Source organism: Actinia tenebrosa, unplaced genomic scaffold (assembly GCF_029948245.1).
Source record: "Actinia tenebrosa isolate PJP-AT-01 unplaced genomic scaffold, QUT_ActTen_1.0 PGA_scaffold2__45_contigs__length_23673736, whole genome shotgun sequence".
Classification (NCBI taxonomy): domain Eukaryota; kingdom Metazoa; phylum Cnidaria; class Anthozoa; order Actiniaria; family Actiniidae; genus Actinia; species Actinia tenebrosa.
In genome coordinates, this window is record NW_028292579.1 from 18,022,924 (window position 1) to 18,048,767 (window position 25,844).

Below are 25,844 nucleotides of genomic sequence, written 5' to 3' on the forward strand. Positions count from 1 at the left end.
AAATTAATAATTTTGTCCCGTCACTTTTGACTGTGAAGGAAACATGTTGCTTGGCTTCTATCTGGGCCATATAGATAAGTTTAAACAAGATTAAAGTCATTTCCAATTTTCATTGATTTTCATCCAAGTGCCCTTTTAAACACTATTTTTATAGAATTAAGAACACCAGACATTAATAACAGAGCTATAGATTCAGTTGTGCGCAGAGTAAAATTCATATTAATTCTTATACCTATTCGCCATTCTGCCCCCAAGCTGCATAGTCATAGTTTTTTGAGGCCTACAGCTATTCCTTGGAATAAAAACAGCCTTCTTAACTTGTGAATGTTTTTATTTGAAGGAAGAAGAAAAACGCAATATTTTCCATTTCCATTATCTTCACTGGCCAGACTTTGGAGTGCCTTCATCGCCAGCTTCATTTTTGTCCTTTTTATTTGAAGTCCGAAATGCAGGGGTTCTGTCTTCTGATGTTGGGCCTTCTATTATTCACTGTAGGTAGGTAACATTAAATTTTGAGATGAGGCTTAGCTACAATAATTATAAAGTATTTGAGATATTGATTGGGTTGGCTACTGCATTTATATCAGAGGACATGCACACGCCCGCGTAAAGTCGTTCAAATATTTTATGAAAGCAATATAAAACGGCTGCCTATGTATCTGTACTGTGATATGAACACTCTAAGAGCTGTAGAGCATTTGAGAAGCAAGAGAAACACTTGGCTGATGCCTCGTGTTCCTAAGCTTGCTTCTCTTTTGCTTTAAAGCTCCTAGTTTGTTTATATCACAGTACAGAGACATGCGCACGCATTTTATATTCCTTAATCAGTGAATAAAATAAAAAAATCTAAAAATCTAAAAAATTTACCAGTTTTGTCTGTAATCACAGAGTGGGACGATCACGAACGGAACCCACAGATCCATGCTAGGTGAAAGCCCAAGATCGAATTGGAATTTATAATGGGACCCTTGTGTATACTTTCTAACCTCATGGGAATATTTGCATAATTTGAACTTGACAGTTAATGCAGATACTACAAACCCCATCTCTTATTCAATGTTGTCTTGTCTAACAAATGGTAGCCTCTGATGGTTTGTTGATCCTTCAACATTGCTAGGGGAGGGCAGTTGGGCTTCCTGTGTTGTCACAGTCTTGAGGTATTTATTCACCAAGTGTATATTAGCTAGTTAGCTAACGGTTATAATGAATAAAGGTAATGATGTGACAACCCTTTGGATCCCCAACCAAATACCTGTTCCTTAATCTCTGTGTTTGATCTGTCCTTTTGATGTAGTGTGTAATTGCATACTATGCACCTTTTTTTTCAGTGCTGGAATTGGCAGGTCAGGGACGTTTATCATGGTAGACTCAATACTAAAGGAGGTAAATACACAAAAATACTATTTAACAATGAGACCTGAGCCCGAATGGTCTAATTGTTTGAGTATAAACCTACTAATCACTCAAATGAATAATAAAAAAATTGAAATATTTCTAGGTGCCCATGGCTTTTCTGTTCGCACTCTAAAGTCAGAGGTTAATTACACACAAATTCTCTCACTGATTCTAAAAAATGATATAATTCCAACTTTTCTATTCAAACTTCCTTGATCAAAAATGTTATCAGTATATCACTCTTACAGAGTATATCACTCTTGGAAGCTGGAAAAGTATAGTACTAGTTTTGAAATAATTGGAGAAGGTCATGAACTGGCCGAAGAGTCTAAGACAAATGAACATTTGACAAAGTACTAGCTGTAAATGCTAGTTTACTGCTGTTTTTGGTATTCTGCGAACTTGGTAGTTGAGAGCTGCACAAAAAAAAATTGGTTATTTTGCTGCAGTCAATCAAAAATAATCAGCCAGTACCTTTTATGTCTTGATTGATGGCTGCCTAGTGAAAACCAATTTCACAACAACCCCATGGAATGTCTTCAGCAGTTTGTAGAATATCGAAAAAAGCAGTAAGCTGGATAACTTTGCCCATTTTTAGGGAAACACGGGTGGTGTAGCGGTGTGAGCGCTCGCCTCTCATCAATGCGACCCAAGTTGGAATCCCGCCGGGTTCAATGTTGTATATGAGTAGAGTTGTTTGTTGGTTCTCTAGCTCCTGTGCTTCGAGGGTTTTCCGGGTTCTCCGGTTTTCCTCCCTCCGCAAAAATCAACTCCTAAATTCCTATTTGATCACGGAATGAGGGCCACAGGTTTGTTACTGGCCACTGGCTATTAAGTGCTACCCTTGTGAAAAGGACGATTTTTTTCTTCTAGAGAATTCTTCTATCTCCAACCTTAAACATGTCTGTACATTAGGTCTCTAACTATACTTTATTTGTCAAAATTGTATGCAGTCAAAGGATTTACTGAAATTATTACGATAATTCCAGGTTGAACAGACCCGAGATCTCAATGCTATTGATGTAAAGACGGCTGTGTTAAAGATTCGTCGTTATAGAGTAGGACTAATCCAAACCCCTGATCAGCTACGCTTTACATATGCCGCGATCCTTGAAGGCACACGCCTGCTTATGCCACAATTATATGAAGAGGCACTTGAAAAGTTTTCAAATGAAAGAGGTATGTTCAATCATTGTTCACTGCACAATCATGAAAAAGGATTACAGAGGATAATTTCTTTTTAACTTCGGTTTCCGAAGTTTGTTCATTGAATCAGAAGTTCCAAAATGCAGACAGACTTTGTATATTCGTTATGAAGTTTGAACCAATTTACTGAGGTTGATAATAAAGTTTGTAACGTTCATTGCAAGGTTTGGGACTTAACTCTGTAGCTGCATGCTGGGATTTGTATTTTTTTACTTCTGCCAGTCTAAAATATAACAAGTAGCAACTGATTGGTTTTGATTGATAGAAGGGAAAAACAAATTTTTAGCTTGCAGCTTGCAGCTCGCAGCTACATACTGGTTAAGTTCCCAACCTCAGAAAGAACATTACGAACTTCGTTTTGAACTTCGGTAATTTGGTTCGAACTTCGTAACAAATATACGAAGTTTGTTGGCGAACAGTGGAACTTCCTAAAAAACTTCAGCAACCTGATTCATGTCAAAAGTTACATGAAATCCACTGTAATTAGTGTGCTTCATTAAAGTTTTGAATACACACAGGAAGCTGCTAACAGGGTTCCTGCTACTCCTCAAACTCCTTGAAACTCCTTGAAACTCCTTGAATTTAATTCACATTTTCAAAGGCACTTGAAAAGCTCTTGAATTTTATGATTTTAGCAAAACTCCTTGAAAACTCCTTGAATGATTGCTTTGGTCGTTACTTGCATGGTTCTGAAATAGATCTAGTCAGAAAGATTGGAAAATCTGAAAGTCGGCCATGTGCAACCACTGTGTAAAACCTTGGCATATTTAGCTAAACATACTCCTTGAAAATTCATTTTTGGGTCCTTGTATACTCCTTGAATAGTCCTTGAATTTGAAGTGGTTACCTCAGCACGAACCCTGTGCTAAGCACGAAAGAAGCGTAAGAGTATGCCTACTAGAAACTCCACTTTCTTGAGTGCTCCAACAAAGTGTGCCCAAAATGCAATGGAATCACCATAATCAATGACCAAAATTCTTCTTTTAATAACATTGATTTGTAGCAAAAAACTGTCAAAAAAAAAGTCTTTGTTACAGCAGGTTTCATGTTTCTGCAACCTAACTGACTCCAGAGGTCTGGCATTTTGGCTCCTATCAATCAAATTTACGATGGGCTGAATGCATTCCTTGTCATTCTGGTTACCAGCAATAACTATTAACTTGAGTAAATTGCTCGTTGGAGAAATTTGATTGACAAAGACCAAAATGCCAGTCGCCTGGAGTCGATTTGGTCGGGGGGGAAAACATGAAACAGGCTGTAATAAAAAAGTTAACTATTGAGTTTTGAATGCACCTGCACACACTAATTTACCAAACAGAGAGCAATACTTTATCACCTATAAAACTCCTAACTAGATATTAGGATTAATTTTTGAAATTTAAACAATTTCATTGTCTTGTCATTAAAGCACATGAGGAGGAAGAGGAGGAGGTTTCAGAAGAGGATGAAGTCCCACCCCCCGTACCAGTACGTAAGCGACAGGAATTAGATCAAACTGTTGATAAAGAGGCAAATATTGCACCCAAAAGAAAAAGAAGTCTACCTGATATCCCAACAGAGAGCACATCAGCTGCTGCAGAAACACCTAAAGAAACCTCTGCAGCTGCAACCGCTGACATCAGCAAAGGTAAACATGGCCGAGCAAAAAGAAGAAAAGATAAAATCAAGATTCCCAAGACCTGTAAATCAAAACAAAGTAATATTTAGGTATTACAGTAAGATTTTTTTTTCATTTGACAAAATATAACTTATAAGAATTTGAAATTTTTCAACTTTCAAGAAATGTAAACCAATTTTTTTTAGATTCATGGAAATGCTGCTCAAATTGGTTACCTTTAGTGTATTCCCTTTAAGTGTATGCTGTGCTCTAACACAAGTGTTGAACCTATTTTAATATGTTTTCATTATTTTAGGTGTTCCTTCTTATCAAGGTTTTCAAGCAGATAATATTTCATCTGATGAAAGTGATGGCGAAGATGAAATCATTGATCTCTCTGAGTCATCGACATCATCATCATCACTGGCAGGTGAAGAATCAGAGGAAGACAGAGAGAGGCTATATAGTAAGGAGGACCTCACTCCTGAACAAGATGATCAGAGGTATTCCAAAGCAAGTGGAGAACAAGACCAAGAGGATGAGGAGGGCAGCATTGAAACAGAAGTTAGTCATAAAACTGAAGAAGAGGACATTAAAATGGAAGAAAATGAAGAACTGCAGGCCGAGGTTGAAGTTCAGGAAGACTTCACAAAAATAAAACCAGAAGTATCTCAAGAAGGGAAAACATTTCCCATAGAAAAAGAATATAAAATAACTCCTGAGACAACTATTCCAAGAAAAGAGATGGACAGTTGGATGGTTGAAAGAGAAGAAATGCAAGGCAAGATTGAAGATAAAAAAGAGTTTGCAACAAAAACGAAAGAAACAGCAAATACAGGTAATGCAAAAGATACAGAAGTTAGAAAGGAAAGGGAAAAGAAGATAGATGCAGGAGTATACAGAACTGCTAGGAAAGAGATTGAAAGTACAATGCATGAACCAGAAGACTTCTATGACAGACTAGAAGATAGAGAGGTTTTTGCGAAAGCAACAGAAGAAACTACATGGCAAGGTAAAGCAAAAGAAACAGAAGTTAGGAAGGAAAGAGAAACGAAGATAGATGCAGCAAAATCCAGAGCTCTTATCACAGAGATGGAAAGTAGAATGGATGAACCAGAAGACTTCTATGACAGACTAGAAGATAGAAAAGTGTTTGCAAAAACAACAGAAGAAACAACATGGCAAGGTAAAGCAAAAGATACAGAAGTTAGGAAGGAAAGAGAAAAGAAGATAGATGAAGGAAAATCCAGAGCTGTTATCACAGAGATGGAAAGTAGAATGGGTGAACCAGGAGACTTCTGCGATAGACTAGAAGATAGAGAAGTGTTTGCAAAAACAACAGCTGAAGAAACTAGCTGGAGCAGTAAAGCAAAAGATACAGAAGTTTTGAAGGAAAGAGAAACGAAGATAGATGTAGAAAAATCCAGAGCTGTTATCACAGAGATGGAAAGTAGAATGGATGAAAGAGAAGACTTCTGTGATAGACTAGAAGATAGAGAAGAGTTTACAAAAACAACAGAAGAAACTACATGGCAAGGTAAAGCAAAAGATACAGAAGTTAGGAAGGAGAGAGAAAAGAAAATGGATGCAGGAAAATCCGGAGCTGTTATCACAGAGATGGAAAGTAGAATGGATGAACCAGAAGACTTCTATGACAGACTAGAAGATAGAAAGGAGTTTGCAGAAACCACAGAAGAAACTACATCTCAAGGTAAAGCAAAAGATATAGAAGTTAGGAAGGAAAGAGAAAAGAAGATAGATGAAGGAAAGTCCAGAGCTGTTATCACAGAGATGGAAAGTAGAATGGATGAGCTAGAAGACTTCTATGACATACTACAAGATAGAGAAAAGTTTGCAAAAACCACAGAAGAAACTACATGGCAAGGTAAAGCAAAAGAAACAGAAGTTAGGAAGGAAAGAGAAAAGAAGATGGATGTAGGAAAATCCAGAGCTGTTATCACAGAGATGGAAAGTAGAATGGATGAACCAGAAGACTTCTATGACAGACTAGAAGATAGAAAGGAATTTGCAAAAACCACAGAAGAAACTACATGTCAAGGTAAAGCAAAAGTTATAGAAGTTAGGAAGGAAAGAGAAAAGAAGATAGATGAAGGAAAGTCAAGAGCTGTTATCACAGAGATGGAAAGTAGAATGGATGAGCTAGAAGACTTCTATGACATACTAGAAGATAGAGAAGAGTTTGCAAAAACCACAGAAGAAACTACATGGCAAGGTAAAGCAAAAGAAACAGAAGTTAGGAAGGAAAGAGAAAAGAAGATGGATGTAGGAAAATCCAGAGCTGTTAGGAAAGAGATTGAAAGTAGAATGGATGAACCAGAACACTTTTATGACAGATTAGAAGATAGAGAAGAGTTTCCAAAAACAACAGATGAAGAAACTACATGGCAAGGTAAAGCAAAAGATACAGAAGTTAGGAAGGAGAGAGAAAAGAAAATGGATGCAGGAAAATCCGGAGCTGTTATCACAGAGATGGAAAGTAGTATGGATGAACAGGAAGACTTCTATGACAGACTAGAAGATAGAGAAGAGTTTGCAAAAACAACAGAAGAAACTACATGGCAAGGTAAAGCAAAAGATACAGAAGTTAGGAAGGAGAGAGAAAAGAAAAATGATGCAGGAAAATCCGGAGCTGTTATCACAGAGATGGAAAGTAGAATGGATGAACCAGAAGACTTCTATGATAGACTAGAAGATAGAGAAGTGTTTGCAAAAACAACAGAAGAAATTCGCTGGAGCAGTAAACCAAAAGATACAGAAGTTAGGAAGGAAAGAGAAACGAAGATGGATGTAGAAAAATCCGGAGCTGTTATCACAGAGATGGAAAGTAGAATGGATGAACCAGAAGACTTCTATGACAGACTAGAAGATAGAGAAGAGTTTGCAAAAACCACAGAAGAAACTACATGGCAAGGTAAAGCAAAAGATACAGAAGTTAGGAAGGAAAGAGAAAAGAAGATAGATGAAGGAAAGTCCAGAGCTGTTATCACAGAGATGGAAAGTAGAATGGAGGAGCTAGAAGACTTCTATGACATACTAGAAGATAGAGAAAAGTTTGCAAAAAACACAGAAGAAACAACATGGCAAGGTAAAGCAAAAGAAACAGAAGTTAGGAAGGAAAGAGAAAAGAAGATGGATGTAGGAAAATCCAGAGCTGTTATCACAGAGATGGAAAGTAGAATGGATGAACCAGAAGACTTCTATGACAGACTAGAAGATAGAAAGGAGTTTGCAAAAACCACAGAAGAAACTACATGTCAAGGTAAAGCAAAAGATATAGAAGTTAGGAAGGAAAGAGAAAAGAAGATAGATGAAGGAAAGTCAAGAGCTGTTATCACAGAGATGGAAAGTAGAATGGATGAGCTAGAAGACTTCTATGACATACTAGAAGATAGAGAAGAGTTTGCAAAAACCACAGAAGAAACTACATGGCAAGGTAAAGCAAAAGAAACAGAAGTTAGGAAGGAAAGAGAAAAGAAGATGGATGTAGGAAAATCCAGAGCTGTTAGGAAAGAGATTGAAAGTAGAATGGATGAACCAGAACACTTTTATGACAGACTAGAAGATAGAGAAGAGTTTCCGAGGACAACAGATGAAGAAACTACATGGCAAGGTAAAGCAAAAGATACAGAAGTTAGGAAGGAGAGAGAAAAGAAAATGGATGCAGGAAAATCCGGAGCTGTTATCACAGAGATGGAAAGTAGAATGGATGAACAGGAAGACTTCTATGACAGACTAGAAGATAGAGAAGAGTTTGCAAAAACAACAGAAGAAACTACATGGCAAGGTAAAGCAAAAGATACAGAAGTTAGGAAGGAGAGAGAAAAGAAAATGGATGCAGGAAAATCCGGAGCTGTTATCACAGAGATGGAAAGTAGAATGGATGAACCAGAAGACTTCTATGATAGACTACAAGATAGAGAAGTGTTTGCAAAAACAACAGAAGAAATTCGCTGGAGCAGTAAACCAAAAGATACAGAAGTTAGGAAGGAAAGAGAAAAGAAAATGGATGTAGAAAAATCCAGAGCTGTTATCACAGAGATGGAAAGTAGAATGGATGAACCAGAAGACTTCTATGATAGACTAGAAGATAGAGAAGTGTTTACAAAAACAACAGCTGAAGAAACTAGCTGGAGCAGTAAAGCAAGAGATACAGAAGTTAGGAAGGAGAGAGAAATGAAGATGGATGCAGGAAGATCCGGAGCTGTCATCACAGAGATGGAAAGTAGAATGGATGAACCAGAAGACTTCTATGACAGACTAGAAGATAGAGAAGAGTTTGCAAAAACAACAGTAGAAACTACATGGCAAGGTAAAGCAAAAGATACAGAAGTTAAGAAGGAGAGAGAAAAGAAAATGGATGTAGAAAAATCCAGAGCTGTTATCACAGAGATGGAAAGTAGAATGGATGAACCAGAAGACTTCTATGACAGACTAGAAGAGAGAGAAGAGTTTGCAAAAACAACAGAAGAAACTACATGGCAAGGTAAAGCAAAAGATACAGAAGTTAGGAAGGAGAGAGAAAAGAAAATGGATGCAGGAAAATCCGGAGTTGTTATCACAGAGATGGAAAGTAGAATGGATGAAACAGAAGACTTCTATGACCAACTAGAAGATAGAAAAGTGTTTGCAAAAACAACAGAAGAAATTCGCTGCAGCAGTAAACCAAAAGATACAGAAGTTAGGAAGGAAAGAGTAACGAAGATGGATGTAGAAAAATCCGGAGCTGTTATTACAGAGATGGAAAGTAGAATGGATGAAAGAGAAGACTTCTATGATAGACTAGAAAATAGAGAAGAGTTTGCAAAAACAACAGCTGAAGAAACTACATGGCAAGGTAAAGCAAAAGATACAGAAGTTAGGAAGGAGAGAGAAAAGAAAATGGATGCAGGAAAATCCGGAGCTGTTATCACAGAGATGGAAAGTAGAATGGATGAACCAGAAGACTTCTATGACAGACTCGAAGATAGAGAAGAGTTTGCAAAAACAATAGAAGAAACTACATGGCAAGGTAAAGCAAAAGATACAGAAGTTAGGAAGGAGAGAGAAAAGAAGATGGATGTAGAAAAATCTAGAGCTGTTATCACAGAGATGGAAAGTAGAATGGATGAACCAGAAGACTTCTATGATAGACTAGAAGATAGAGAAGTGTTTGCAAAAACAACAGCTGAAGAAACTAGCTGGAGCAGTAAAGCAAGAGATACAGAAGTTAGGAAAGAAAGGGAAAAGAAGATAGATGTGGGAAAATCCAGAGCTTTTAGGAAAGAGATGGAAAGTAGAATGGATGAAACAGAAGACTTCTATGTCAGAGTACAAGATAGAGAAGAGTTTGCAAAAACAGCAGAAGAAACTACATGGCAAGGTAAAGCAAAAGATACAGAAGTTAGGAAGGAGAGAGAAAAGAAAATGGATGTAGAAAAATCCAGAGCTGTTATCACAGAGATGGAAAGTAGAATGGATGAACCAGAAGACTTCTATGATAGACTAGAAGATAGAGAAGTGTTTGCAAAAACAACAGCTGAAGAAACTAGTTGGAGCAGTAAAGCAAGAGATACAGAAGTTAGGAAGGAAAGGGAAATGAAGATAGATGCAGGAAAATCCAGAGTTGTTATCACAGAGATGGAAAGTAGAATGGATGAACCAGAAGACTTCTATGACAGACTAGAAGATAGAGAAGAGTTTGCAAAAACAACAGAAGAAACTACATGGCAAGGTAAAGCAAAAGATACAGAAGTTAGGAAGGAGAGAGAAAAGAAAATGGATGTAGAAAAATTCAGAGCTGTTATCACAGAGATGGAAAGTAGAATGGATGAACCAGAAGACTTCTATGATAGACTAGCAGATAGAGAAGTGTTTGCAAAAACAGCAGCTGAAGAAACTAGCTGGAGCAGTAAACCAAAAGGTTCAGAAGTTAGGAAGGAAAGAGAAAAGAAGATAGATGTGGGAAAATCCAGAGCTTTTAGGAAAGAGATGGAAAGTAGAATGGATGAAACACAAGACTTCTATGACAGACTACAAGATAGAGAAGTGTTTGCAAAAACAACAGAAGAAACAACATGGCAAGGCAAAGCAAACGATAAAGAAGTTAGGAAGGAAAGAGGAAAAACATTAGATGCAGGGGTATCCAGAACTGTTAGGAGAGATACGGAAAGTAGAATGGATTTACCAGAAGACTTCTATGACAGAGTACAAGATAGAGAAGAGTTTGCAAGAACAACAGAAGAAACTACATGGCAAAGTAAAGCAAAAGATACAGAAGTAAGGAAGGAGAGAGAAAAGAAAATGGATGCAGGAAAATCCGGAGCTGTTATCACAGAGATGGAAAGTAGAATGGATGAACCAGAAGACTTCTATGACAGACTAGAAGATAGAGAAGAGTTTGCAAAAACAACAGAAGAAACTACATGGCAAGGTAAAGCAAAAGATACAGAAGTTAGGAAGGAGAGAGAAAAGAAAATGGATGTAGAAAAATTGAGAGCTGTTATCACAGAGATGGAAAGTAGAATGGATGAACCAGAAGACTTCTATGATAGACTAGAAGATAGAGAAGTCTTTGCAAAAACAACAGCTGAAGAAACTAGCTGGAGCAGTAAAGCAAGAGATACAGAAGTTAGGAAGGAGAGAGAAATGAAGATGGATGTAGGAAAATCCGGAGCTGTTATCACAGAGATGGAAAGTAGAATGGATGAACCAGAAGACTTCTATGACAGACTCGAAGATAGAGAAGAGTTTGCAAAAACAACAGAAGAAACTACATGGCAAGGTAAAGCAAAAGATACAGAAGTTAGGAAGGAGAGAGAAAAGAAAATGGATGTAGAAAAATCCAGAGCTGTTATCACAGAGATGGAAAGTAGAATGGATGAACCAGAAGACTTCGATGATAGACTAGAAGATAGAGAAATGTTTGCAAAAACAACAGCTGAAGAAACTAGTTGGAGCAGTAAAGCAAGAGATACAGAAGTTAGGAAGGAAAGGGAAACGAAGATAGACGCAGGAAAATCCAGAGTTTTTATCACAGAGATGGAAAGTAGAATGGATGAACCAGAAGACTTCTATGACAGACTAGAAGATAGAGAAGAGTTTGCAAAAACAACAGCTGAAGAAACTACATGGCAAGGTAAAGCAAAAGATACAGAAGTTAGGAAGGAGAGAGAAAAGAAAATGGATGTAGAAAAATTCAGAGCTCTTATCACAGAGATGGAAAGTAGAATGGATGAACCAGAAGACTTCTATGATAGACTAGAAGATAGAGAAGTCTTTGCAAAAACAACAGCTGAAGAAACTAGCTGGAGCAGTAAACCAAAAGATTCAGAAGTTAGGAAGGAAAGAGAAAAGAAGATAGATGTGGGAAAATCCAGAGCTTTTAAGAAAGAGATGGAAAGTGGAATGGATGAAACAGAAGACTTCTATAACAGACTACAAGATAGAGAAGTGTTTGCAAAAACAACAGAAGAAACAACATGGCAAGGTAAAGCAAACGATAAAGAAGTTAGGAAGGAAGGAGGAAAAACATTAGATGTAGGGGTATCCAGAACTGTTAGGAGAGATACGGAAAGTAGAATGGATTTACCAGAAGACTTCTATGACAGACTACAAGATAGAGAAAATTTCACAGAAACGATAAAAAATGTTCCTGAATTGTTGGAAGCAGGCAAGAGAATGCCTAGAATTGAAAAGGAAAAAGTTACTGAAATAGCCATACAGACATCTACACCATTCATGATGGAGGATTTCAAAATAGATATTGACAAAGAAAAACTGAGCAGTGAAGATAGGGAAACAGAAGAAGAGGTATTGGTTAGTAAGGAAACTATTGGTATACAGGCAGGTACACTAGAGACTGAATACATTGAGGTGGTTATAGACAGGGAGGGTGATAGAAAAATGGAAGGCAAGGAGAAGCCCAGTAAACTGGACAATTTATTCCAGGAAGAAACAGTGATCAGCAAGGAAAATATCGAGAGAATAACGGAAAAAGAGAAAGCTAAAGAAGTTATAGCCTCAGCCATAGAAACACAAAGTTCAGTAGAGCAGGAAAGTGATTTCAAGAGACAAGCATTTGTACTAGATAAAAGTGAAAATGTAGTAAAGACTGAAGACAAACCCAGTAAGCCCGTGATTGAAGGGGGTAAAATATATTTGACAGGACCTGCTCTTGTTCTAGAGAAAATGAACGCCTTTAAAATCCAAAATCGTGCGGTGTCTAAACCATTGCCCGAAGCAATGGAAAGTGGAAGTGACATCATGGAGTCAGGGCATGGAGCATATGCACGTATCACGAAGGCAGAAAAGATTATACGCCCTAGGGATGAACCTTCAAATGAAAGTATTGGTGGTAGTATTGGTACCAATCCATGGAAATCTGACCCCAAAATCCAATCAAAGAAGCTAGAATCTGACACAAAGGTAAGGTGCAAAAAGTAATACAGTTTTAATGACATTTTATTGAAAAAATAGAAAATCTGTTTGTGCTGTTTGCAGCTACATATATGCATGTCATGCTTGAGTGGAAATGGCAGATGTTAGGTGAAGCTGAGGATGAATAGAGAAGTGATTCTTAACATTTTTAGTGTTCTGCCAATTCCCAAGTGCTTTATTACTTTATTACATTACTGTAGACCAGTGGTCACAGTAATGTGCTCATTTTTTTATTCCTTTTATTACAAAAAGAACACTCCCCAACTCTACTGCTTTCTACTGTTTCCAACCCTCTAAAATGAAACATTGAGTTGGAATACATGCGAGTTATATTTTATCAAATTCAAAATACATCTTATTCCCAATTGATTGACTCAAGAGATGATTTGCAGTTATGTATTTCAAAAATGTGACGGAAACAAAATCAGTGTTGACGGTTCAAGTGTCCTTACTGTCATTACCTAGTGAACTAAAATAGCCATTTTTAAATATGATTAATTAAATCAAATGACAAGCAGTTAGGCTCAGGTCAAATGTCGAAGTTTTACATATTGAGCCAAACCAAATTGAAACAAGGCGGATAACAAGGCGGTCTCCTTTGATGTTAAATTAAGTCCAGCTCATGTAAAATTCAACATTTGACCTGAGCCTTACTCTAAAAGAACGTGCACCCCTTCTAACTATCTCTTCACTCCCTACCAATAATTCCTATTATACATGTAATTAAAAGTATAATTCTAATAAAACTGATGTTTTAAATTTTAAAGTCCCCTGATGATAATCTTCAACCAAGTACAAGTAAGGAAAGGTAAAAAATAAAATAAAAGACTAACCAGCTTGATGATAAAAGCCCTGTCTACACTCTGCAGTTTTATTCGGCCTCATTCTTCAACGGAATGTACAGGGGTAGGTGAATTCCTGGGGGTCAGGGGTGCACGTGCCACCCCCCCCCCCCACCCAACAAATTTTTTGGGGGGCCTGGCCCCCCAAAAAAACATTCGTTCTTAGTTCTTGTTTTACAGCGCATGCGTCTGCAATCAAACAAAACATTGTCATTATCACATTTTTCATTAAATAAAATCTTCAGTGGCCCCCCAAAGATTTTTGCAATGCCCCCCCCCCCAAAGATATTTAGCTTCTGCCACCCCTGATGTATCGTGAAGTAAATCTTGCATGTGGTTTAGTGCCAACTTCAAGCCTGAGTCTGTGAAAAAATCAAGCTGACATTGACTGTAAAGTTGTAAGAAAATCAGTCTGACTGCATGATACGAGGTTCTAAACCTTCAAAATAAACTTTTACGCATTAAAGCACTGAAATTACTTTATTCTGACTGAGATATTGATTTGGGTGAATCTGACTGATTTAATGTCATTCAAATCGGATTTGAATTTGGCTCTGAAATACATGCACAGTTTAAATTGCTTCCCACTTGTATCAGGCCAATGAATTCACCACTTTGACGCTAGCCAACACGTAGAATAAATTTTATTGGATTGTGTTACTTGATTTATCAAGTTAGCTTCCTAAATACAAGCAAAATATCATTTTTCTAACTTGATTGAAGCTTTTCTTATTGCTAAATAATTTGTGCAAAAGTCAGTACATTTTGTATGGGAATCCAAGAACAATGTCTGACCTATTTGGTGACCGTAACAAAATCCAACATGATTCATACCATGTGACAACTAGCGCCAAAGTGGTCAATAGTTCTTTTGCAACAAACAGTCACGTGCTGATATATGACTTTGATAACGAATCAATTCAGCTCAAGGTCCCTTGGGGAAGGCTCTGCTGGATGGCAAACAAACTTTAAACTGCTTCGTATCTTGAAATCAAAAGTATCTTATAAGGGAAAAAAAGTATTTTTGAAAAGGTTTTGGATGCGACATTAGTAATCCAGCAAAAAAAAATTTAAATAAAGTAAGTCCAAATTTATTTGCATCCAGTAACAATCATGTGTCAATGTATTGCAAAAGGCCTATTGGGCTGATGGGTGGATCCAGGGATGGTAAAAAGGGTTACAAGTCACCCTGCTTTTGCTCAAGTTTCTCAGTATATTGTTAGAAGCAGTTACCCAACCTTTCCTGAAATACCTGGAAAAACCTTTGTAATAGTAAATCCCTCTTCTAAAATTCCTGGATCGGAGTCTGTAAGTATAATACAATGTACTTGTTTTGGCATGTCAAATACCATCAGTAGAATGAAGAAATAGGTGAAAAGTTAGAATATGATAATAAATTATATGTGTAGTACCAGTGAAATAATCATCCATACCCACCCCACAGAGAAATTTGGAATTTCTGAAGAGTAGGGGGGTCGGAAAAAGAACAAAAATTACAGAGTTTATATGGAAGAAAATTGGAATTTCCGGGGGGTAGGGGTACGTTGTCTTAAAAAAATTCCTCTGTGAGGAACTACACAATCTTAATCTAATTACTAAAAGAAGTTTTCTTGTCTATTCATATCAGTATGACTGAAGTACGAAGAAGGCAAAGGCAAGAAAAAAAGGAAAAAACAGAAAAACTAGTAAAAGACATTAAAGCCAGAGTGGAGTATGAAGAAAATACAAGGTGGATAAGAAAGATAATAAGGAACTCCTTAATTGTGATAGGAATTTGTGCAACAGCTTATATAGCCTATAGGTGTTACAGATATTTCTCCCACATACCTCGTAGAAAACCTCGTCGTTTTTAGCTTCTGTTATAGACCAGGGCCCGATTGTATAAAGAGTGGATAGCGTTACCTGACGGATAAATCTTATCCAGTGAATAAATTTATTGGATAACAGCATCGATTTATCTACTGGATAAGGATTTATCCATCAGATACTGCTATCCACCCTTCGTACAACTGGGCCCAGTTAATTAGGTTGACCTTTTGATATTTTACTACTATGTTAGGATACAATTATAAAAAATTAAATATGATAAAATCAGATCTAACACACCAGTTTTGCATTTGATACATACCACCATTTTTAAAGACTAGAGGTACTCATTTGCACAGGCTTAGCCTTGTTTATAAGTCAGCTACTCACAGATACGGCCCTGTACCATTGAAAGCCCACAAGATTTCAAAACACTGGTGTTGTTCAACTTGCACATTCTATACATTATACAGTTGACTTTTGCAAATGATTTGCTCTTAACCGAGGCTAAGCCAGTGGAGATGAGTCTCTAGTCATAAAACACAGTGGTATTTACCGAATGAGAAATTAAGGGACTATAATTGGCTTAAAGAAGGCAAGATCTTACAGGGCTGGAAATACTGATCAGTCATGGGTCCAATGTTCAGCCAAAATAGGCACTAGTATGGCCAAACTCATTTTAGGCCAGTCCTTGTGATAGGTCACATTAACTGGTCACACTGATGTGTTGTGTTAATTTTTTAGCCGCCTGATGTAATCATTCTTTTATCACTGTTTTCATTGCTATGTGCTAGTCAAGACAACAGCCAGCAATCAATGTTTGTAACTTGCACTAACAGGTCACGTAACCCTACCTCCCTTAAAACAAGCAGCTGTTTAAATGAAAATATTCGATTTTATATAATTAATGCTACTTATCCTATATTCAACACTTTAAGCAGAAACTTTGCCCTCTTACTAATGTTGAGATTGCTCTTTTGCCACTCTTTTCATTTCTGTTTTCACAAAGCTTCTCGTTTTAAGGTAGCTAGGGTCACAATAGGTAGGTCTATTGTTGTCTTGATCAGTACATGGGTAACAGATTTTCCAAGGGGGAAAAGAACCTATTACCAAACTAACATGTTGACAATATTGGCCACTGGCATGACCAACAGTGGACGAACTATAGACCCCTTGCATGTGACGTCAAAGCAGGTCAATTTGGAAGACAAAGCAAAAAAATGTCAATCTTATGAGAACTGGAAACCAAATATTGAGCTGCATTGTGACAGACTACAAGGGTCTATTAGCAGCCACTAGACAACTTGTAGACATGGTGGCAGAGTAACAGTTGTCATTCAAAGGTATGATGGCCATGATATTTATGATATTTGGTGTCATAACTACAGGTGCAGTTTTTTAAAGGTCCCTAAACAGTGCGCGTGTTGTTCACATTAGATAATATGATTGCAGAAAATTTGAGTTATTTGTGCAATTATAACAGTTATTATGAAAGAATGCAAATGAGATGCAAATTAGACAAGCATTGAATCGCCCCATAACCTCACTCGTATGGTTCTTAAAACAAAAGAATTTCTCATTGCTGTCTCCAGTGTAATAACAGCTATTGTCTGATCCAGAAAACCTTGATAAAAAGCTAGGTCTAGGGGATCTCTCAAGGATACTGGTCTTCGAGTCTCGATTTTCAAAACGAGTCTCGATTTTCAAAACGTGTCTCGATTTCCATGAACGAGTCTCGATCTCTAACGACATGTCTCGATTCCCAAGAACGAGTCTCGATTCAATCGAGGGGGCTTTAATCGAGGGACGATCGACGATCGAGGAGGCTTTTTGGAAATCGAGGAAGTATTGAGTTCAAACCGAAATACGTACGTTATTTAAAAAAGCAAAGCCTTATATAAAAGCTACCGCTATCCTATTATATTATATATTGAAGAGATATTGATAGAAAACGAGCGCGCGTTGAGTTATACAAGCACGCGAGGAATTGCGTGAGTCCGAGAAAAGTACTATTAATATCATATAGAAAGTAAAATTAAATGTGTCATTATTTTGGCCCGCTTTTCACGTAAATTATGGAGGACTTATTGGATATTTTTTCGTTGTGATTTAATTAAACAAAAATATCCCTGCATAATAATTAAATCCAAAATTTCTAAATATACTGTAGGGTCGTTTTATGGCAAGACTGGAGGGCTCCTATTTGCAATTGCCTTCAAAAAAACGGGAATAAAAAATGGGAATATGAAAATGTTTTTATGATGAAAAGGTGGAACTTTGGGAGTTGGACTCTTTTCGATTATTTCGAGCCGTTAATCATTCGAAGTAAAAAATTGCACACTTAACACAGACGCGTGATCTGACGCAATGTAAGGACCTCCGTTTTATTTTTTATTAACTTAGTATACAATTATTTATTTATTTTTGTGGCATTAAATTTTTAATAAGAATTCATAGTTGTACAGTATCTTTTTTTTACATAACATGTGCTAATTTAATACTAGTAATTATCTCGCAAATATCAGACTCCTATATTAACAAATCTCGTTTCATATTTCCTACAAACTGTAATTGCTCATATTCAGAATACATATAATATAAAAATGGCAGCAGTACTTTTTTAAAAATGCTGTAATGATATGTGTTACAGAATGTATCCCAATTCCCAATGAAAGTTTTAGTGGACATCAAAGTTTTTCCATGGCATATATATTTGGAAATTATTTTTTTTCATAAGCATGTGTCCTGTCCGTGGAATGTTGTGGTATGGCCTTGATGACGTCCACCAAAACCGAGTTTGTTTGACCGAAAATGAAAAAAAGCCAGTGACGAATTAAGTAGACTAGTTATTCTTCATACGTTTAGCTTTTTCCCTCCTCAATATTCTCCTTCTCTTTTTCGCTGCTTCTTTTGTTTCTTTGTTTTCCCTTTCCTTTTCCCTTCTTTCCCTTTCCTCCCTTTCCTTTTCTTCGTTTTCCCTTGGTTCCCTTTCCTCCATTTCCCTTTCCTTCCTTTCCCTTTCCTTCCTTTCTCTTCTTTCCCTTCTTTCCCTTTCCTCCCTTTCCTTTTCTTCGTTTTCCCTTGGTTCCCTTTCCTTTTCCCTAATTTCGAATTCCCTTTCCTTTCCCCTTTCTTCCTTTTTTCTCTTTTCACCATTTTTTCTTTCTTTTTCTTGTTGTTTAAGGTTCACAATCAAGTCATCTGTAAATTAAGAAAAAACATCCAACTACATTAATTGTGTACTTATAATTTATTGTTTATACTAATTTTTTTATTTCTTTTTTTGGAATGTTTTGAGGTAATAAGCTTTGTTAATAATTATGAATATAATAGACATATTTTACCATCACAAAGTAGTAAGGTCGAGTCATCTCCTTTATCATATTCATTGGGATCGTTTTCCCTGAAAACCACCTGAAATGGGAAAGAAAAAAATGGGCAGCAACAGAGGCAGTATTCTCTACTATATAAAAAAAGATATAAATAGATAATTATTTGAAAAATAAAATGAAAATATTCAAGAATTAAAACATTCACAGAACCCCGTTCAAACATCCCCATCAAATTGTACTATTCTACAATATCCACGCCAAGGCATAATACAGACATGCCAGTCCTTCTGCGTGCAAAACTAGCCGTTGTGTTTGACACCCACCAGTCCAGGCCAGTCCCTCCGGATGCAATCTCAGCGTTGTGATTGACACCCTCTGGTCCAGGCATGCTGCAGACATGCCAGTCCCTCCGGGTGCCAACCGTGCTTTGTGCTTGACACCCTCCGGTCCAGGCATGCTGCAGACATGCCTGTCCCTCCGGGTGCCAACCCTGCATTGTGCTTGACACCCTCCGGTCCATGCCTGTCCCTCCGGGTACAAACCTGGCTTTCCGCTTGACACCCTCTGGTCCAGGCATGCTGCAGACATGCCAGTCCCTCAGGGTGCCAAACTTAAGCGGCCATTTTCCAGTCCCAAAGCATGCCCTTAACTTATGCTCACACCTTGAGGTTCAAGCATTCAAAGATGATGCCCTCCTCACCAAGTGTTTAAAAAAGTAAAGAAAACTCAACCCTGAAACTGCATAAGTACAAAAGCACTTACCTCCTTCTCTTCACTGTCAGGAACATAATGCGGCTGTTGAAAAAGAATAATAACGTAATAAATTTAATATGCCTTTTAAAGTTTCTAACCAATCTATCAAGTTTGACCTTTAACAAAATTATTTACTGGATTAGTGCTGGCTGAGGTATGAAATTCAAATTCAAGGAGTATTCAGGTACATGTTCATCTATAAACTAAGCCATCTAGACAGTGTTTGGACCAACGTTCAATTAATTTCCAGTTTGCTAGAATAATTGTAGGCCGACCAATATGGAAACACATTGAAAAATATGGGATGGCTAGTTCTATTTAAGAACTATGCAAAAAAGTAAATTTTAAATTAAATTGTGTTTTTGTAATACTCACATCTACCAATAGTTTACTTTGTTTCTTTTTCCTATGAACATCGCAATAAAATTATTATAATAAAATTACAGCAACAACAAAAACATTAATAATAATGAAATGTATGCTTTATTGTTAGCTGAAAAAAACTAAATGTTCCTACAATCTAGTCTTCACTCAAGAAAACTTGCCCTTCAATATTCCATATTCAAGCCTTCCCAGGCTCTTAATTTTTTTGGGGGAGGGGGGGGGGGGGGGGGGGGGAGGGGAAGAATATAAATGTTTAAAAAAAAATACTTACTTCAGTTGGGGTTTGCGTCTAGAATATTGTAATTCCTCCATTGCATTTACAAATCTTTGTGTATATACAAACCCTTCAACAAAAAAGTGACCATTCCATTATTAATGAAGTCAAATATATTTTATAAATATTTATATTATACAAAAAGTGTAAATAATAATCACTGTACCATGCAAACTTACCAGTTTGTATCAACTTTATTTCCATTTCATGTTTATTCAAAGGGAAGCAAAGGATTAACTTCCCTTTTCCTTTCATGGAGAACTTTCTGTAAACTACATTAGGATCCAGATTGAAAAGAAATTCATTTTATGAATCGGTTATGAAACACTAGTTTAATTTCATATAAATGAATGGCCATGGTTTATATACCCAACTTTTTTCCCCCTGCACAATTCCACTGCTATACGTTATAGTAATAATAAGAAGTTGAGTTATACACTGTGAAAACATGAAAAAACGAAAAAAGTACGTTTTTTCATCTTTTCACGGTGTATAATTCAACTTTTTATCATTACTGTTTCATTAGAAACACCGAGGCATCTCACACTAGATTTTAGCTAGTTATCTCGCCTTATATTACAATAGTGAGTGCCAGTAACAGCATTTCAATGACTGTAAATCACTGTGCATATAGCTATTGAACATTGTTTTTTTATGGAACGTACCATTGCTTTCTCTATTATACTAATAATCAACAAATAATTTTTTCTTACGTTCTTCACTTGCATGGGAGCCTTCCTGTATGAAGACAATTAGCGGAAAGTCGCCTTCCATTTCTTCAGCAGAATTACTGAGTGATCTAGTAGTGATAGTCGTTTGTTACTAAATGTACTGTCCAATAAATTTTATATTCACAAGCATGATAAGAACAAAAACATATATCTGCAACAACATGCTGTGCAAGTTTTTTTGAAATGGCTTCCAAAAATTTGTCTTTGTTAAAATATATTTCATTGATGTCTAAATGGGAAGTTTTGACTGGATGGACATTTTTGTCAGCCCATACGTTCGACAATGTCACCAGTCATATATCATGCTCATATCAAAATAATTGTGCCCTCAGAGCACTATATATAGTACCTTAAGAATTTGTGGAGATCTTCATTCTCCTCCTCAGCAATCAGAAACAACATTGGCCTCTGTAGATGGAAGGCTTGGAGACATGCCTGAACATGAAAATAGCATTATTTATACACTTTGGTGACATACATTATATAACTATGGAGAAAAAAACCTATAACTACCTCATCCAGATCATCCACAGGAAGGATGACAAGCCCACTGACTTCATTCAGTCTATCCAATGCTGAAGCTGGTTGAAGGAAAAAATAAAAAGGGAAGGTGAAAAATATAACAAAGCATTAGTAATAGTAAAGGAAAACAATTAAAAACTATTACTTTCAAAATAGAATTGATATGGTGTACATATATACCTGACTCATTTATATGACTGAATATGCTGCTTTCTTTTATTTCACCAACTGAAGTAACGAAGCAGAATAAAAAAATTAATAAACTGGAATAACAAAATAAAAACTGGTGTTACAAGCTTTTAATTGTAATACCTAAAAAAATAACAGCTGTACTTAAACAGAGTTGGAACATTATGGAGATTATGGAGAATAAGGACTTTGGATGACTATATTTGTAATATTTAGAATTTTGGTTTCAAGATGGCTGCTTCTGTCATACAGCACGTATCAATTTCACTTTTTGCCAAATTTCCTGACTTTCAAGTGAGAGCTAGTCGTTCATCAAACATCTGAATTATCTGTCTTTTACATATTTGTCCACACAGTCACTACTATGCACATGCAAGCTTTTTGCTGCAAAACAAATATTTCAAAGTCCATGGTAAAGCAAAGGATTCTCAATTTCTGTCAACTAACATGGCATGCAGCATATGAACACTGACATAGCGAACCTTAACACATTGTGGCCTATTAAAGCATGAATCATGATCACCCACTTACCAACCAATCCTTCATCACGATCCTGAACAAATTGCACCTGGTTAGGATCTAATCAAAGCAATTCAAAAGATATAAATCAATGAATGGTGACTCTTTCTTTAAGAGAACTGGGTCTTCTATTTTAAAAAAACATATGAAAGGGCTGAATTGAATATGTTATTAAAAACACTGTAAATGTTCAGTTCAGTTCCAGGAAAATCATTCGGATTTCTCACACAAAACTTCCTATGAACAGTACATATTATAGGACCTTTAGGGCTGTTGTTGCAAAAAGTGCTTACAGATGCAGGGTTGTCAATAACATTTTTGGTGGGTGGGTATGAAATTGAAATAGGTGGCTGACACTCACACACAATGGGAACCGAATTGGTTGAACAGGTGGTACAATCTGCTGGTTGCTGGCTTATATTGACATCAATAAGATGAGCATTTTAAACATGTTTAGGTTTCTGCTTCTTGAAGGGTAAAGTTAACTATTGCACAGGTATGTAGCTGGTCTCTACTAAGCTGGTGACCTTCCGATCTAGATATCACTGTTGTTGCTATGTTTAGAATGATATTTTGCTAGTTTTATAGCTGATATTAAATTCCTTTCTTGTAACTGAAGTCTATCAATCCCACAATAACTTGAAATATGCATCTTAAAGTAACCATGGAACTTGTTATTGCACGTCTAATGTAACTAAGCCTATACCATTACTTACATGATGGAGATGGCAATTGCGTTGCAGGACTGTTTGCAGCTGCTAATTAAAGGGAAATAAAAATACGAAAAAAATATTATTATAAATATATTCTGCATAGTTGATTAGAAGTCTGTTAGCAAAAACAAAATTGTAACTTTATTTAACTTACATGAAGTTGATTCATCTAGCCACGGTGAAGATGAACCTGAAAATGGTAGACGAAATATAACATAACATCATTAAAATCAATGATGTACTGTACCAATGTAAATGTTACAAACTTTTTTATTTTTTTGCAAGTTTTTATTTCTTTATTGGCCCTGCAGTGTTGGTAATGTTTATCCTATGACCAGTGATTTGGTCCAAACTGGAAAGCACACAATGAAGAGATAAGAAGATAAAACATACCACCAAGTTCAGGGCTTTCTTCACTACTGTCTGATAAACCTATAAAAAGGATAAAATAAATTAATCCTTGATATGCACTTGTTATCTTAATAACAAATGATTTCAAAAATATATAGCTGGTACAACTAAAAAATTAAGTTCTTAGAGTATTGGAATCACATAACAATGTTATCATTATCTCCATCATCTAATTCTTCAAAATCACTGGCATCTACATTATTACAATACAATAGTTATTAAACTATGAAATCATTATCTTTCTAATGGATTCAAAACAATGTCATGGGGATTGCTAGCTGGTGTTTCCTATATATGTCCCCTCCTAAAAATTCCTAGGCTACCAATTTGAATCTAAAGGAATAACATAACATGAAAAAAAATTAAAAACAAAAAAACTTTTTTCATCAATATTCATTTATTTATATGGTTATGAATATATATATAGAACCATATCGAATAACGAAAAAAGAGCCCCAGAAAGTTTTTTTTGTTGGAAAACACCTAATACATACATGTTAAATTTTTTTTGGCTGCTAATCCTCTTAGGCCAGGAAAAGACTTTAATGGTGTACCTGCAAAAGAACACAAATGTAGTCTCGTAAACCAAAAATTAAGACAAAAAAGAGAGATACATATATAACTGGTTCATTATAATCTTAATGCTGTCAGTGTATCTCTTTGAAGATAATTGAAGAAACTCACTGATAACACTCTTTGCAGCTGTGGCATGCTTAGTATTCTTAGTACTTTTGCTAACTACAAAGTTGAAATATAGATACATGTAGTATAATAGGCAATTATTTATAAATAACTATTCTACAAGGAATTTTATTTAAAACATTTTAAATAAAATAAAAATACTTACTGATAGTACTCCTATTAGTTTCTTTTTTCGTGTCGTTTTTGGTACTTTTTCCAGCTGCAAAATTGAAAAATAGATAGCACAATTAGCTATAACAAGGGCTCATTTTTTTCTCATTTCTTTCAGAAAGAGGGAGGAAAAAAGCCTTTATATAAAAAATACATATATATATATATGTAAAATGAAATATAAAAATGTTGATAAAAAATTTATGTTATTTTGTTTATAGTGTCCTAGTAGAATGTACGAAGTAAATTATAAGTCAATTAGTAGTTAAATAGACAAAAAAGGACAGTGGACTTTAAGGTTTATTAAACATTACTTAGTCTGATATCTATTTAAAAGGTGTAATGACTTCACCCTATAAGCTTGAAAATAAACTTTATTTTTTTATCTGATCTGAGCAAACTTTAATACGTACACGAATTTTTTTGGCTTCCTGACAGCCATGGTGAACCTATGAAAAATGGAGACAAAATCATTAATGTATAAAAAACAAGAATAAAAATGTATATATAAATGAAAGTGGAGGGCAATAAAAATTGAAATATAATGCTTTGGCAAATAAATAAAGACAAGTATGAGTGATCATGGCTTCTTTGCATATAAGACGGTTTTCATCACTACTATACTGTAGAGGAAATTATCACTTGAAATTGAACCTCGTTTTCGTTTCCACAGGAGCCCCACTTCAGTTTCTAACAAAAACAGATAAAAGGTGGAATTCAAGGCACCATATATAACATTAAAGTTATCCCTGTTCATACTCTTTCAACAAATGTAAAATCTTTCGTTATTTTCCTGAAATGATGAACGCGCTAGGTTTTTTTAACCGGATTTCATTATTATGCAAATGTTTAAAAAATTCTAGTTATAACTACAGTAGTTATATATAGTTTCTAGATATATGAAATTGTAAAGTAATTTTAAAATGTAATCCTTCTATGATGGTAGCATACAGTGGAGCATGTAACATCCAAGTACTGAAAGCACAAATGAACTATAAAAGAGCTGTAACCGTGCCCAACGTAAAGAAACCGCTATAACAAACTGAGTGTGACGAATAATTCAGCCTGCTCACCTTTACAACCTACTTCCATTCCTTGTTTTGGAACTGGAATTGCAAATTAAAACCTTAACTGATTGCGGTGTTAGATATCAGTGTAACTGATATGTATATCAAAGATATATATGTGGATATCAAAGTCCAAGTTTTTCTTTACATCACACATATTCATAAATATATTGATCATACATTTGCTATTTTTCATGTAAAGGTAAATCCTTGGCGATTTTGTCCCTTTAAACAATTGTAGCAGCTCCTTGGCGTTAGGGAGATATTCTGATAGCCTTGTAAAGATATTCCCGCGCGAGGTTGTTCTGAAAACTCTGATTCTAATGGAAAGGAGAAAATAAGTATTAATATTCACGAAGTTTTTATCAACTAAAAGTAGTTTTGAAAAAGAAGAATTGGATTCACAGTGACTTACTGGTTACGTTCTTTGCTTTGAAGACAAGGGAAAACAGCTCGAAGCTGGTCCATTAACATCTCGGCTGTCCATAATGTGTTGATCCCTATGTACCTGGCTTCGCCGCTCGTCTTCATGTCTTCCCACATAGAACCCCTTGGAGCAGAGACAAATTTCTTTTTTGTTACAACTATCCATTTCATCACCGTTTTTCCAATGGATTTTTTAGGCGGCGAAAAATCCACTGCGTCATCTGAGCTAAAACCGTCCATGCTTGTTGGTGGCTATACGATAGTGAATTAGGCGGTACACTCTGCTTTAATACATTGACACATTCCAGAACTTCCTGTTTATTTTCGTTGGGAGTAGCTTTCATGAAGGAGTTGAGAAAAAAACTTATGACATCCGGGAAACATGATCA

The 25,844-nt window shown here is 36.0% G+C and overlaps 2 protein-coding genes across 3 annotated transcripts; one reads left to right on the forward strand and one right to left on the reverse strand.

Annotated features, from left to right (window-relative positions):
* The first annotated feature begins 1,359 nt into the window (after positions 1-1,359).
* On the forward strand, positions 1,360-17,734 carry LOC116303069 (uncharacterized). The gene is made up of 7 exons (XM_089034147.1): positions 1,360-1,383; positions 2,385-2,574; positions 4,010-4,228; positions 4,515-9,227; positions 12,381-12,622; positions 13,402-13,442; positions 15,104-17,734. Exons 1-7 carry the CDS (start codon positions 1,360-1,362, stop codon positions 15,327-15,329), a joined length of 5,655 nt encoding a protein of 1,884 aa, XP_088890273.1. The 3' UTR covers positions 15,330-17,734.
* Positions 17,643-25,695, reverse strand: LOC148909470 (uncharacterized). 2 transcript variants are annotated; one of them, XM_089034627.1, is made up of 20 exons: positions 25,445-25,695; positions 25,210-25,349; positions 25,036-25,068; positions 24,376-24,411; positions 23,958-24,011; positions 23,605-23,664; positions 23,093-23,131; positions 22,854-22,889; positions 22,703-22,744; positions 21,999-22,046; positions 21,459-21,506; positions 21,270-21,337; positions 21,106-21,191; positions 20,739-20,824; positions 20,205-20,297; positions 20,023-20,095; positions 19,743-19,773; positions 19,377-19,409; positions 18,627-18,696; positions 17,643-18,483 (listed from the first exon to the last, which is right to left on the reverse strand). In XM_089034627.1, exons 1-20 carry the CDS (start codon positions 25,693-25,695, stop codon positions 18,125-18,127), a joined length of 1,686 nt encoding a protein of 561 aa, XP_088890753.1. In that variant the 3' UTR covers positions 17,643-18,124. The 2 variants fall into 2 exon arrangements, with proteins under 2 accessions (XP_088890753.1, XP_088890754.1); XM_089034628.1 differs by lacking the exon at positions 25,036-25,068.
* Between the last annotated feature and the right edge of the window lie 149 nt (positions 25,696-25,844).

Bases quoted from the DNA above. Each gene is read 5' to 3' on its own strand.
- LOC116303069 (XM_089034147.1), top strand. From the start codon at position 1,360: ATGGTAGACTCAATACTAAAGGAG. The intron at 4,229-4,514 runs GTAAACATGGCC...TCATTATTTTAG, and splicing joins AACCGCTGACATCAGCAAAG to GTGTTCCTTCTTATCAAGGT. The intron at 12,623-13,401 runs GTAAGGTGCAAA...TAAATTTTAAAG, and splicing joins AGCTAGAATCTGACACAAAG to TCCCCTGATGATAATCTTCA.
- LOC148909470 (XM_089034627.1), bottom strand. From the start codon at position 25,695: ATGGACGGTTTTAGCTCAGATGACGCAGTGGATTTTTCGCCGCCTAAA. The intron at 23,132-23,604 runs GTATGTATTAGG...TCCTTTTTATAG, and splicing joins AGCCAAAAAAAATTTAACAT to GTTTATCAGACAGTAGTGAA. The intron at 21,507-21,998 runs GTAAGTGGGTGA...TCGTTACTTCAG, and splicing joins TCGTGATGAAGGATTGGTTG to TTGGTGAAATAAAAGAAAGC.